General features: G+C 38.8%; 3 protein-coding genes across 14 annotated transcripts in view; 1 reads left to right on the plus strand and 2 right to left on the minus strand.

Annotated features, from left to right (window-relative positions):
* Positions 1-12367, minus strand: part of POGLUT3 (protein O-glucosyltransferase 3) — a 603612-nt gene that overhangs the window by 453076 nt on the left and 138169 nt on the right. The window lies entirely within an intron of this gene.
* The window catches only part of ATM (ATM serine/threonine kinase), a 134418-nt gene that overhangs the window by 106193 nt on the left and 15858 nt on the right, over positions 1-12367 (plus strand). For 7 of the 8 annotated variants that reach the window (XM_050758671.1, XM_050758672.1, XM_050758670.1 and 4 more), the window contains 4 exons: positions 300-440; positions 1172-1288; positions 9064-9213; positions 11607-11772. In XM_050758671.1, the coding sequence (XP_050614628.1) occupies positions 300-440; positions 1172-1288; positions 9064-9213; positions 11607-11772 (574 nt within the window). Of the gene's footprint in view, positions 1-299; positions 441-1171; positions 1289-9063; positions 9214-11336; positions 11587-11606; positions 11773-12367 lie in introns of those variants that run through there. The other variant, XM_050758676.1, reaches the window with a different exon arrangement.
* The window catches only part of C14H11orf65 (chromosome 14 C11orf65 homolog), a 142298-nt gene that overhangs the window by 24461 nt on the left and 105470 nt on the right, over positions 1-12367 (minus strand). The window contains exon 9 of one of the 5 annotated variants that reach the window (XM_050758726.1): positions 6049-6619. The exons of the other annotated variants lie outside the window; for them this stretch is intronic. Coding sequence (XP_050614683.1) covers positions 6607-6619 — 13 coding nt within the window. The 3' untranslated portion in view covers positions 6049-6606. Of the gene's footprint in view, positions 1-6048; positions 6620-12367 lie in introns of those variants that run through there. 5 annotated transcript variants of the gene reach the window in all.

Here is a 12367-nt window from a genome sequence, read left to right on the forward strand (position 1 = left end):
ATGCCAGATTTAGCAGTTACAACCCAGAAAACTCCTACTCTTTTCCAAAATTTACTTTATGTTTTTGTGATGAGTTATTTCTCAGATGACTTTAGGTATATTAGTGAATCTCTGATTAAACAGTAGTTAAAGTTACAGGTGAGAGCCACCATACCCATCCTATAGTTGCAGTTCTTAACCAATATCACATTGTCATTTGTTCCTCTGTTTAATATTAAAATTGCCATTTATAATGTATTTTTCTTTAAGTGCAAATAGTGTATCTGACCTATTATCAATCATGTTTATGCTTTTATTAGGTGGACCACACAGGAGAATACGGAAATCTCGTGACTATACAGTCATTTAAAGCAGAATTTCGCTTAGCAGGAGGTGTAAATTTACCAAAAATAATAGATTGTGTAGGTTCTGATGGCAAGGAGAGGAGACAGCTTGTTAAGGTGAGCCATCCCTTCTCTGGCTTAGCCCTTAGAGTTTTAATGATGAAAAATTTTAGTTGATTACTTCTTTCTGATTTATTTGGGTTTTTGTCTTTATTTTGAATAATTGCAAATGAGGAAGATTTGTAGACAACTTTCTAGAACAAGGCTTTTCTCCATTTTTGTGTGTGTGTGTGTGTGTGTGTGTGTGTGTCTCTCTGAAAGACCATCATTATTATATGGTTGATTCAAGTAAAAGATTACCATTAAGATGTACAGACATGTACAGTGAGCTTGCTTCTTGTGAAAAAAATACTTTGGTGTCTGTCTCTTATCTCCTTGAATAGTACAAGTTGACGTCCTTTGTGTCAGTATACTGGGTCTGGTACTGTTCCAAGGGCTATTTAATGTACCAAAAAGGGAGAGCATTCTTCCTTTACCATTTGCTCACGAGCTCTTTGCATCCTACTGGGGAGTGGTGGAAAGACACAGTGCTGTTTTACTCAGGTGTTTGCAGTATGCCTTCCTATGGGGGACTTCCAGTTAATCTAATTACAGAAGTAGCGAGGGTAAATGTTGTAGCTTATTCTAAATGAAAGAATGGCAGTAGATCTTTAATTATTTGGGAGACTGTCAAGAGGTGCACAGATGCTCAGATTTGTTTCTGAGTGCCCTTTGCTATTCTCAGATGGCTCTGTGTTTTTATAATAAAATAAACTGTACTTGTTTATTCATGTTTAATTATTCTGAAGGGCCGTGATGACCTGAGACAAGATGCTGTCATGCAACAGGTCTTCCAGATGTGTAATACATTACTGCAGAGAAACACTGAAACTAGGAAGAGGAAATTAACTATCTGTACTTATAAGGTAACTATTTGTACTTCTGTTATTTCACTAGAAACATATAAAAGATGCCATTTGGCTGGGTGAAGTGGCTCATGCCTATATTCCTAATGCTTTGGGAGGCCAAGGTGGGAGGATCGCTTGAGGCCAGGAGTTCGAGACCAGCCTCGGCAACATAGTGAGACCCCATCTTGACAAAAAGTAAAAAAAAAAAAAAAAAAAAAAAAAAGCCAGGCATGATGACATGTGCTTGTAGTCCCTTAGCTACTTGGGAGGCTGAGGTGGGAGGATCACTTGAGTCCAGGAGTTTGAGGCTGCAGTGAGCTCAGGCTTGGCAGTGAGCCCCCAGCTTGAGCAACACAGCAAGATCCTGTTTAAAAAAGGAGAAGGGGAAGGGGAAGGGGCAGGGGCAGGGGCCATTATTTGGATCAGGAGTCTACAAATGTTTTCTGTGAAGGACCAAATAATAAAGATTTATTTTCTTTTTTTTTTTTTTTTTTTTTTGAGACGGAGTCTGGCTCTGTCGCCCGGGCTGGAGTGCAGTGGCCGGATCTCAGCTCACTGCAAGCTCCGCCCCCCGGGTTTACGCCATTCTCCTGCCTCAGCCTCCCGAGTAGCTGGGACTACAGGCGCCCGCCGCCTCGCCTGGCTAGTTTTTTGTATTTTTTAGTAGAGACGGGGTTTCACCGTGTTCGCCAGGATGGTCTCGATCTCCTGACCTAGTGATCCGCCCGTCTCGGCCTCCCAAAGTGCTGGTATTACAGGCTTGAGCCACCGCACCCGGCCAGATTTATTTTCTTTTAAAAAGTCTTTATTACTGTTAATTATAGTTAGGTGTTTCTTATAGTCAGGTATTTTTTCCTTTTTTTTCTACTCAACAATATGTCACAGAAATCTTTCTCCTTTTTTAACAGCTGCATTGTGTGTATGTATGTAGTTTTTTATACAAGTCCTTATCAATGGGCATTTGGGTTTTCAGTCTTTTGCTGGTACAAACAATGCTGTATTATAGTAATAACCTTGAACATACAAATTTCATACATGTGCAGGCAAATCAGTAGCATGGATTTCCAAAAGTTGGATTGCTGGGTTAGAGGATACATGCACCTGTAATCTGGTACATATTGCCAAATTACTGTCAATGGGGGTGTACCCACTTACATTTCCTCTAGCTATTTGCCTGAGAAGACAGTCCTCAGTCACATTCTATTAGCTGATCATCTTTGACTTATATTGATTATTCAGTTAACCGTTTAGAAATAACAATAAATCCTTAATTTAAAGGGCCTATTTTCCACAGGTTTGTCTTTTGTGATTTCATTCATGTGCCTCATTTTAAAACTTTCTACTTCTATAAATGTTGTAACAGGGACTATGGGTGACACCTGCTTTTTTATATATTTCTAGTTTTCTACTATGAATGTGTTTTTTTTTTTAAATAATGGCTAAATTAAAAGCCCTAAATAGGGGAGTGGAGAAGAATAAATTAGATCTACCCTCCAAAATTCTGCTTGAGCTAGGCTATTGTAATAAAAAGCAGAACTTGGTTTTGAGCTTCTTAACTGCTTTCAGAGACAAATATAAAACTTACTGGTTGGGAGAGGGGCATACTGTTCATTAAGGAAAGCACAACTTTTTTCCTTAGCCTTCAAGTTTGTGAGAAATTTGTGACATGGAACTTTCTGTAATAATAACTAACATAATAGATGCTTTCCATTAGCAGTTTAAAAAGCTAATTAATCCTCGATGAATGCAGAAAGCAAAAGTTGCTCTATAAAAGCTACTCTGTACAGGGATTCTGTTTTTTTTTGAGACGGAGTCTAGCTCTGTCGCCCAGGCTGGAGTGCAGTGGCGGGATCTCAGCTCACTGCAAGCTCCGCCTCCCCGGTTCACGCCATTCTCCTGCCTCAGCCTCCCGAGTAGCTGGGACTACAGGCGTCCGCCACCTTGTCGGGCTAGTTTTTTTGTATTTTTTTTTTTTTTTTTTTTTTTTTTTTTTGTTGAGACAGAGTCTCGCTTTGTCGCCCAGACTGGAGTGCAGTGGCCGGATCTCGGCTCACTGCAAGCTCTGCCTCCCGGGTTCACGCCATTCTCCTGCCTCAGCCTCCCGAGTAGCTGGGACTACAGGCGTCCGCCACCTCGCCCGGCTAGTTTTTGTATTTTTTAGTAGAGACGGGGTTTCACCGTGTTAGCCAGGATGGTCTCGATCTCCTGACCTTGTGATCCGCCCGTCTCGGCCTCCCAAAGTGCTGGGATTACAGGCTTGAGCCACCGCGCCCGGCCGTTTTTTTGTATTTTTTTAGTAGAGACGGGGTTTCACCGTGTTAGCCAGGATGGTCTCGATCTCCTGACCTTGTGATCCCAGCGTCTTGGCTTCCCAAAGCGCTGGGATTACAGGCTTGAGCCACCGCACCCGGCCTGTACAGGAATTCTTTGATGTGGTTAAGATCACCGGTACTCGAGCTTTAGCAGACATCATAGTCACTTGGAGAGTTTGTTAAAACACAGATTCCTGAGCCCCATTCTTAGAATTTCTAATTCAGCAAGATTAGTGTGGAACCTGTGAATGTGCATTTCTAGCAAGATACCAGTGATGTTGATGCTGCACTGGTCCAGGGACAACACTTCAAGACCCACCAGTCTAGTTTTTCTGCCATCTATTGACCTGACCTAATTTTTGAACAAAGCTGATGATGTATTAGCTATCTCCTATCTGACAGATAATGTAGAGATTGCTAAGAAATTTTTAGAGAGTAGATTTTCCTGTAATGTGAATGAAAGGAAATTTTTTTATGCTCTAAATGCCAGACTTTTAGATTGCAAAGATAATGACTGAAGAATTGGGTTACAAAAGTACGGGCTATAGGAGCACCTCCTGAACTCTCAGAAAGTAGCTAAGATTTCCAATCAGGTACACAATTGAACCTCCAAAGTTCATTGCTGTAAAGTACAAAAAAGCCAATGCCTGACCTAGAATATCTTGAAGGCAGAAATTACTAAACTTTCATCTCTACCTTATGACTTTTTCAGCAGCTAGTTTTCACACAAAACTATTTTACCATATAAATTATTCCATTAAGATTTCTAGCCGGGCATGGTGGCCCACACCTGTAATCCCAGTACTTCAGGAGGCCAAGGTGGGTGGATCACTTCAGGCCAGGAGTTTGAGACCAGCCTGGTGAACATGGCCAAACCCCATCTCTACTAAAAATACAAAAAAATTAGCCAGGCGTGGTGGCACATGCCTCTAGTCTCAGCTACTCGGGAGGCTGAGGTGAGAGAATCACTTCAACCAGACAGCAGAGGTTGCAGTGACCCCAGGTTGTACCACTGCACTCCAGCCTAGGTGACAGACCGAGACTTCGTCTCAAGAAAAGAAAAATGTCTAGAGGCCAGATGCAATGGCTCACGCCTGTAATCTCAGCACTTTGAGAGGCCAAGGCAGTAGGATCACTTGAGGCCAGTAGTTTGAAACCAACCTGGGCAACATAGCAAGACCTCATCTCTACAAAAAATTAAAAATGTAGCTGGCCATGGTAGCATGCACCTATAGTCCTAGCTACTCAAGAAGCTAAAGCGGAAGGATTGCTTGAAATCAGGAGTTTGGGGCTGTACATGAGCTGTGATCATGCCACTGCAGTTCAGTCTGGGCAGCAGAGCAAGACCTTGTCTTAACCAAAAAAGCGGGGGGCAGTAACCCAGATAATTAATTGAGTATTTAATGTTATACATCTCAATGTTAAAGTATAACCTCTAAACACAACAGTTTAGGTTTCACTATTTCTTAGAATTACGACAATAAGCCAATTATGTTATTCTGAGATTACTCCAAGAATGTGAAAGTTGTGTCATCATTATGTTAAACTAACTGTTCTTGCCTTTAGTTGAGGTTCCCTAGACTACAGCAAAGTAGTCTACCCAGTCCAGTCATCTGTAGAGTCATTCCCAATCCTGAGATTCAGGTCTTCTGTGGTCATTGTGTCACCAAGAGCAAACATTGACTACCTGGAACTAAATCTTGGTATACAAACCTTGTGCTATTGTGCAACCTCAAAAGGAGAGACTTGTATATTGAGGCATGCCAGATATCTCTTGTCAGAGAATCAGATGGAAATGAAGACAGTTCTTATTGTATATGTTGATAACTCAGACATACATACCCTTAACATAACCAGAATTAGGGTGGCTGACCCCATTTTTCTCCACCAAAACTATGCATTGTTACAAAGTATACCGAACAAGCCTAAAATCTTAGGTGTCACAGGATTTGTTTTCTAAAAGGCAAGTCTCCAATATGTAAGTGCTGAAAGGAGCTTTGTACTTAACCTGATCATCCTGCCTTGTGCCAATAAATAATTTTTATTCCTTGTCATGCATATTTCAGAGCCTCCATCTCAGTCATGGTTCTGGGGAGAGAAGTCATAATATCTTAAGGCATTCACTGAATATAATGAATTAACTTCATTTCTGTGTATCTAGGATGGTATCAGCTGTGTATTTTGAGAGAACTGAGGAAATAGTCATCAATCCTTTTTTGTGGCATTTATACAAAGTACCCAGATACCCAATTGAAATCTTACAGAGAATCTTTAGTACCAGAGAAAACACTGTCATTTGCTTTTTGAAATTCAAATTCAGCTCTTTCTCCAACAACCAACATCACAGTTGAGACTCTAAGCTGAGGCAGAAAAAAGCTAACCTATTCCTTTCTACATCAATCTCTCAACAAAAAATAAGGGTTTGATTCCCCCCCTCTGAACTAGATATTGATAGAGAGTAATCAATGTAAAAGAGACTTAGACAGAGTACACTACACTGCAAGAATGTTAATGTGATCAAGCATCAAGGGTCACAGCTAACTCAAAGTCAAAGAGCAGGGGAGAGGGCAATGTAGAATACTCAGGCAGGAAGGGAAGTCAGAAAGGCCATGAGATCATTCGTTTGTTCAATAAATGTGAATTTATATGCCTGTGTTGGGTTAGATACTCTAGTGAGTGCTAGGTCTATAGAAGCAGTAAAACATCGCCCTGGTCCTTAAGGTGTTCACATTCTAATAGGGAAGATAAACATAATAAACATAATTAAAATGCAAAGTGTATTGTTAGAGATGGCACCACCTTCACTTGGTTGCTCAGACTGAAACCTAGAGGCTTTATTTTCTTTTTTTATTATTATGGAAAATTTCAAACATACAAAAGGAGACATCATGAACCCCCTTGTACTCGTCACTCAGCTTCAGCAGTTACCAACTCATGGGCAATTTTGTTCCATTTCTCCTTCCACCAACTTCCTTCCAATATTATTTTAAAGCAAGATGTCATATCATTTCATCTGTAAGCATTTCAGTGTGTAGATCTATAAGATAATGTCTGTTTTAAAAAACCATTATCACAATACTGTCATCACTCCTAAAACAATTCACAAAAATTCCTAAATGTCACCAAGTAATGGGAGTCATTTTAAACTCTTGTTTCTCTCAAGTTTCGTCTATTCCATCAGCAAGTCCTATTGGTCAACTTCCAGGCAGGTCACTTTTTACCACCCCTGCTATTACCACCCTACTTCTACAGTCACATCTCTGTAGATACTAGCGTTCAAACCAACAGTTTACTTCTGCTCTTGGTTTTCAAAAGCTAGTTTTATTCATAACTGTTAGAGTGATCCTTTTAAAAGTATCTAAGACAGAGTACTGTTATCATTCGGTGTCTGTGGGGGATTGTTTCCAGAGCCCCCTGTGGATACTAAAATCAAGTCCCTTATATACAGTGGTGTATGTAGCATTTGCCTGTAACCTATGCACCTTCTCCCATGTACTGTAAATCATCTCAGGGTTACTTAAAATACCTTATATAGTGTAAATGCTATGTAAATAGTTGTACTGTATTGGTTTTTAAAATCTGTGTTTTATTGTATTGTTTTTATTGAGGGTTTTTTGGTGAATATTTTTGATCCACAGTTGGTTGAATCTGCGGATGCAGAGGGCCAGCCGTATTCCATTTTCCTGTTCAGAACCCCAGATGAGTTCACACTGTCCCTGAATGACAGCTCTCTAAGTCATCTGCCTCTGCTGTTCTCCCTCCAGCCTTATCTGCCAGTCTCCTCACACTCCTCTCACTTTCTGCTTGTATAGATGAGTCATCTCCACTTGACTTACCTGGTCTTTTGCAATAGCTTAGACACACCAATTTGTTTCTGCCTCAGGGCTTTTCTGCTTCTGCCTGGAATGCTTTTCCCTCACATCTTCACACCAGTCACTCCCTTCATTCAGGCTTCTGCTCCAGTGTTACCCTCAGAAAGGCCTCCAAGCATGTTGCCATTACCCACTTTCTCTCTTTTTTAAACTTATGTTTTGTTCTCTTATACTTATTATCTAATATCATGAAATGTTTATTAGGATATATGTTCCTCACCAGAATGAAACTTTATGAGGGCATAGTCTTCATCTGCCTTTTTGCCAGTCTGTTTTCAGTGCCCTAGCCCTGTGTGTAACACATAATACACCCCCAACAAATATATGTTAATAAATTAATCAAATGCTTCCTTAAGACACAAAACAGTTCAACGTATGTGAGAAAATTAAAATTAAAAAATGTATAGAATTAAAGACACCATAAAGACGAGTGACCAGCTGAGGAAATGAATATAATAATGTTAATTAGAACAAAAAGGATCATGAGATTTTCTTTTGCATTTTTTTTTTTTCTTTTTTAGCTCATCAGCAATCGTTAGTGTTGGCATATTTTATGTATGGCCCAAGGCAATTCTTTCAGTGTGTCTCAGGGAATCCAAAAGATTGGACACTGCTGCCTAGAGAAAATGAAATATGTTCAGGAGTAGTTTATTTCATTGCAGCAATATTTCATGGAAATGTGGAAACAATGTAAATGCAGATTGGATAATTGTGGTGTATTTATGTAGTATATAGCTGTTGAATGATATAGAGTTAAATATGCTCACATAGTTAGGATAAAATAGTATTGAATAAAAAACCAAATTATAGAAGTTTACATATAGTATCATAATTTCACTTAATACTTACAACTATTTGTGTACATATAGCTTTGAAATAAAAGTATACCAAAAAATACATGACCATGATAAACCAGCTAATGTCGTCTTGACGGTGGGGAGGGACTTGGGGTCAGTGAAGCACACAACGGGGAGCTTCATCTCTTCCCCAGCAAATGTCAGAAAATCCTAGATTTGATATGGCTGTTTAATGGATAAAAGTGTATCTGTTAATATCATTTTCTACACTTTATGTATGCTTATAATTTTTAAAAATTTCCTTGTAAAATTGCTTATTTTATATTTAGGAGTACATTTTCTCTCTGTGAAGATAATAACACTGTAAAGCAAGAGTACATGTAATTTCAGTAATGAAGTTACACTAAAATTGAGATCACATTCAGGGGTAATAATTTCCAAGTGAAGCTCCCCAACTTTAATTGATATTAAAATTGTAAGGAAAGCAGTTAATTCCTCTCCTAACTGGACAAACTAAGTATGGATTAATGACAGATGATGGTGAGTATAATTACTAGTGACCTCTCAGAGAATCGTGGGGATTGAGTGATGGGCAGGCTCTCAAACATCTAGGCAGCTGACTGGAAAATTACATTCTTTGAGCTTACGTTTATTTCCGGTTGGTTTCCTCCAAGGAGCTTTGTCTTCTATGGACAGAGAAATATTAATACAACTTGAAAAAAATGCTTTGCACTGACTCTGATAGTTGAATGATCATCAAATGCTCTTTAATGGCCTTTTAAAATTAAAAGGTATTTAATCTGTAACTCCAGGTGGTTCCCCTCTCTCAGCGAAGTGGTGTTCTTGAATGGTGTACAGGAACTATCCCTATTGGTGAATTTCTTGTTAACAATGAAGATGGTGCTCATAAAAGATACAGGCCAAATGATTTCAGTGCCTTTCAGTGCCAAAAGAAAATGATGGTGAGTGACACCCAAAATTAAAGCTTATTGCAAGATTATTTAATGGCTTATTAAAGCTGACAGCTATCAAATATTGTAGAATACAAAAAAACTTAAATTTCATCAGGTAATTGTCAAAGATAATAAGTAAAAGAAAGTAAACTCATCAGAATGAAAGTGTGTGAGTGAAAAAGGAAGGATTTTATAAACTATGTATGTCATCCCTTGTCAGATAAGAAATGTAAAGGTTATTCAATGTGTGCTGATTTGTTTTCAATTTGGGAATAAACTAATTCTTAACAAACAAAACACTAAAATGCCAGGCACGATGGCATGCACCTGTAATCCCAGCCACTTGAGAGGCTAAGTCTGTGGGATCACTTGAGCCCAGGATTTTGAGGCCAGCCTTGGCAACAGAGCAAGACCCCATCTCTAAAAAACAGACACACACTAAAACAACAACAACAAGAGTATGAAGTAATTTTTTATGAAATTGAAATAGAAAACCTTCTAAGACATTTACAGTGTCACATTGGCCATCTAGTCTGATACTCATTCACAGAATCAGAAATATTTATTGTATGCTTTCTATCTACCAGGTACTGTGCTGACTTCAGACTTCACAAATAGTATGACTAATCATCATGATCCTTATCCCCATTTTAAAATGAGAAGTTCAGAGAACTTTCCCAAAGCCAGTGAGCTAATAAACAGAGCAAGGATTTGAGCCTTGTCTAAATCCAAAATCCATTTACTTTTCATTTTATTGTGCTTTCTGTGACATGTTTTTAAAAATATGTGGTAAGTGCTATAGGTGTTGTGATGGAAATCTGTACCTGGCACACAGGGTACAGTGTAGGTATGGAGAAGGAAGTGCTTAGTTCTGCCTGGGGTGGGGAGAATAGAGATAAGTAGATCCAAGAAATGCTTCACAGAGGAAAGTGTGTGTGAACCAAGTTTTGTAAATGAGTTGTTTTTCAGGCAGAAGGAGCATATAAGCAAAGGAGAAGAGGCATGAGCAGGCACAGACAACATAAGCATAGGCTTAGTGTTTGAGGAAGAAAAGATGAGATTAGAGCAGTAGTTGTTGGTCAAAAGATAGAGTGTTGCTTTATGAAATGCAAAGGAGTTTGCAATTTATGCTATAGGTCTTATGAGACCCTAAAGGATAGTAATATCAGACTTGCATTTTAGAAAGAAACTCCGACAGCACTGTGGGTTCTATTTTTGAGAATGCAGACTGGAGGCATGAGATGGTCTGAACTGAGATGAATAGCAGTAGGAAGGGAGAATCGTGGGTAGAGATGAGAAATATGAAGGAGACAGAATTCACAGGATTTGACTGCTGATTAAAAATAAGGTTGGGGGGCAGGTGTGGTAGCGCATGCCTGTAATCCCAGCACTTAAGGAGACCAAGGCAGGAGGATTGCTTGAGCCCAGGAGTTTAAGACTAGCCTGGGAAATATAGTTAGACCCCATCTCTACAAAAAATAAAAAGTCAGCCAGGTAGTGGTGGCACGTGCCTGTAATCCCAGCTACTCAAGAGGCTGAGGTGGAAGGATTGCTTGAGCCCAGGGGCCAAAGTTGCAATGAGCTGTGATCACACCCCTGCACTCCAGTCCAGGTGACGGAGACCCTGTCACCCTGTCTCAAAAAAATAAAAATAAAAAAAAATTAAAAATGTTGGAGAAAAGGAGTAGCCAGTGCCTCCCAGTTTTCTGGTTGGGGCAGCTGGGTAGATGGTGAAGCTCTTTACTGAATTGAAGAATAGAAGAGGTGACTAAAGTTTGCCAGAGATGAAGAAGTATTTGTTTGGATTTGGAAGTGATCCAAGTGAAGATGTTGGATGGGCAGCTGGAGAAGCACATTAAGCTAAAGCTTAATAAAGATATCTGGGCCAAACATACAGATTTAGAAATCATCAGCATATAGATGGGAGGGAGTTGAAGTCGGTAAGCTTTGCTTCAGGTGGTATTTTACAGCAAGAATATGTTGGAGAATAGAGATCTGAGTCATGTCACCTGCCATCCATGAGGGATTCCTCTGTTCTCTCCCTTTTCCTGTTTTCTGTTGCAACCCAATGTTGTGATGCCATCTGAGCTACTGGAACTACTGAGGTGTTTCTGTCTTTGCTTCCGCTTAAGATTACAGGATTATTCAAATTAGAATTTAATCAAAACAAATAACAGTCACCGTAGGTGTGCTTCCTTCCCCAACGATTAATAACGGAAATCCTAAAGGGATTATCACTTGTAATTGATTGGTTCCCTGTCCAGACTGTTAGCTTCTTGTAGGTAATGTATCCTGTTCATCTTTATTGCCCCTATATCTGTCATATTTTTATATAAAAATGTGGATATTAGTTTAATCGAACACAATATTGAAAAATAATTATATATATGCTCTATTTAAAGGAGGTGCAAAAAAAGTCTTTTGAAGATAAATATGAAGTCTTCATGGATGTTTGCCAAAATTTTCAACCAGTTTTCCGTTACTTCTGCATGGAAAAATTCTTGGATCCAGCTATTTGGTTTGAGAAGCGATTGGCTTATACGCGCAGTGTAGCCACGTCTTCTATTGGTAATCTTGTACATACAGTAGATTCAGCACTTCGTTGTTTGGCAGGTTTTATTTTTGTTTGATTCAGCACTTTTTTTACATTCTGAGTTGCAGGGGGATGATAGCGATGATGTAGTTAGTAACCAAACCATCTTCATTATTAAATCACTATGTTTCTTGTTCATCCTGATTCTTAGCATCTACCTTTTTATAACTTATGTGAAGAGAATTCTCGTACTTTGATAAATAATAAAAAGACAGGGTTTTCTTCTTCGCTTTATAGTTAATGTGGCGTATTTTCTCTCCTCAATGTATTATTTTCTGAGACTTTCTTTGGAAAATAATAAAACCTGTGATAACTTACTTCCTTTAATTATTTTTGTTCTTTTGCATATAACCTCTAAAATAACTCTAAATATTATCACCTAGTGATTAATATTAATAGAATTTTGTTTTCAGAATAGAAATCATGAGATATATTTAAATATTTTGTATACAATATATATTTTGACTTTTTTCCCCTAAGAAATTAGAATAGGTAGATAGTATGGTTAACAAAATCCCAGAGCATGAGAACTAATGGAAACATTAGAGATCATTTAATCTATTGTTTCTT

This window comes from Macaca thibetana, chromosome 14 (genome assembly GCF_024542745.1).
Source record: "Macaca thibetana thibetana isolate TM-01 chromosome 14, ASM2454274v1, whole genome shotgun sequence".
In the NCBI taxonomy this organism is placed as follows: Eukaryota; Metazoa; Chordata; class Mammalia; order Primates; family Cercopithecidae; genus Macaca; species Macaca thibetana.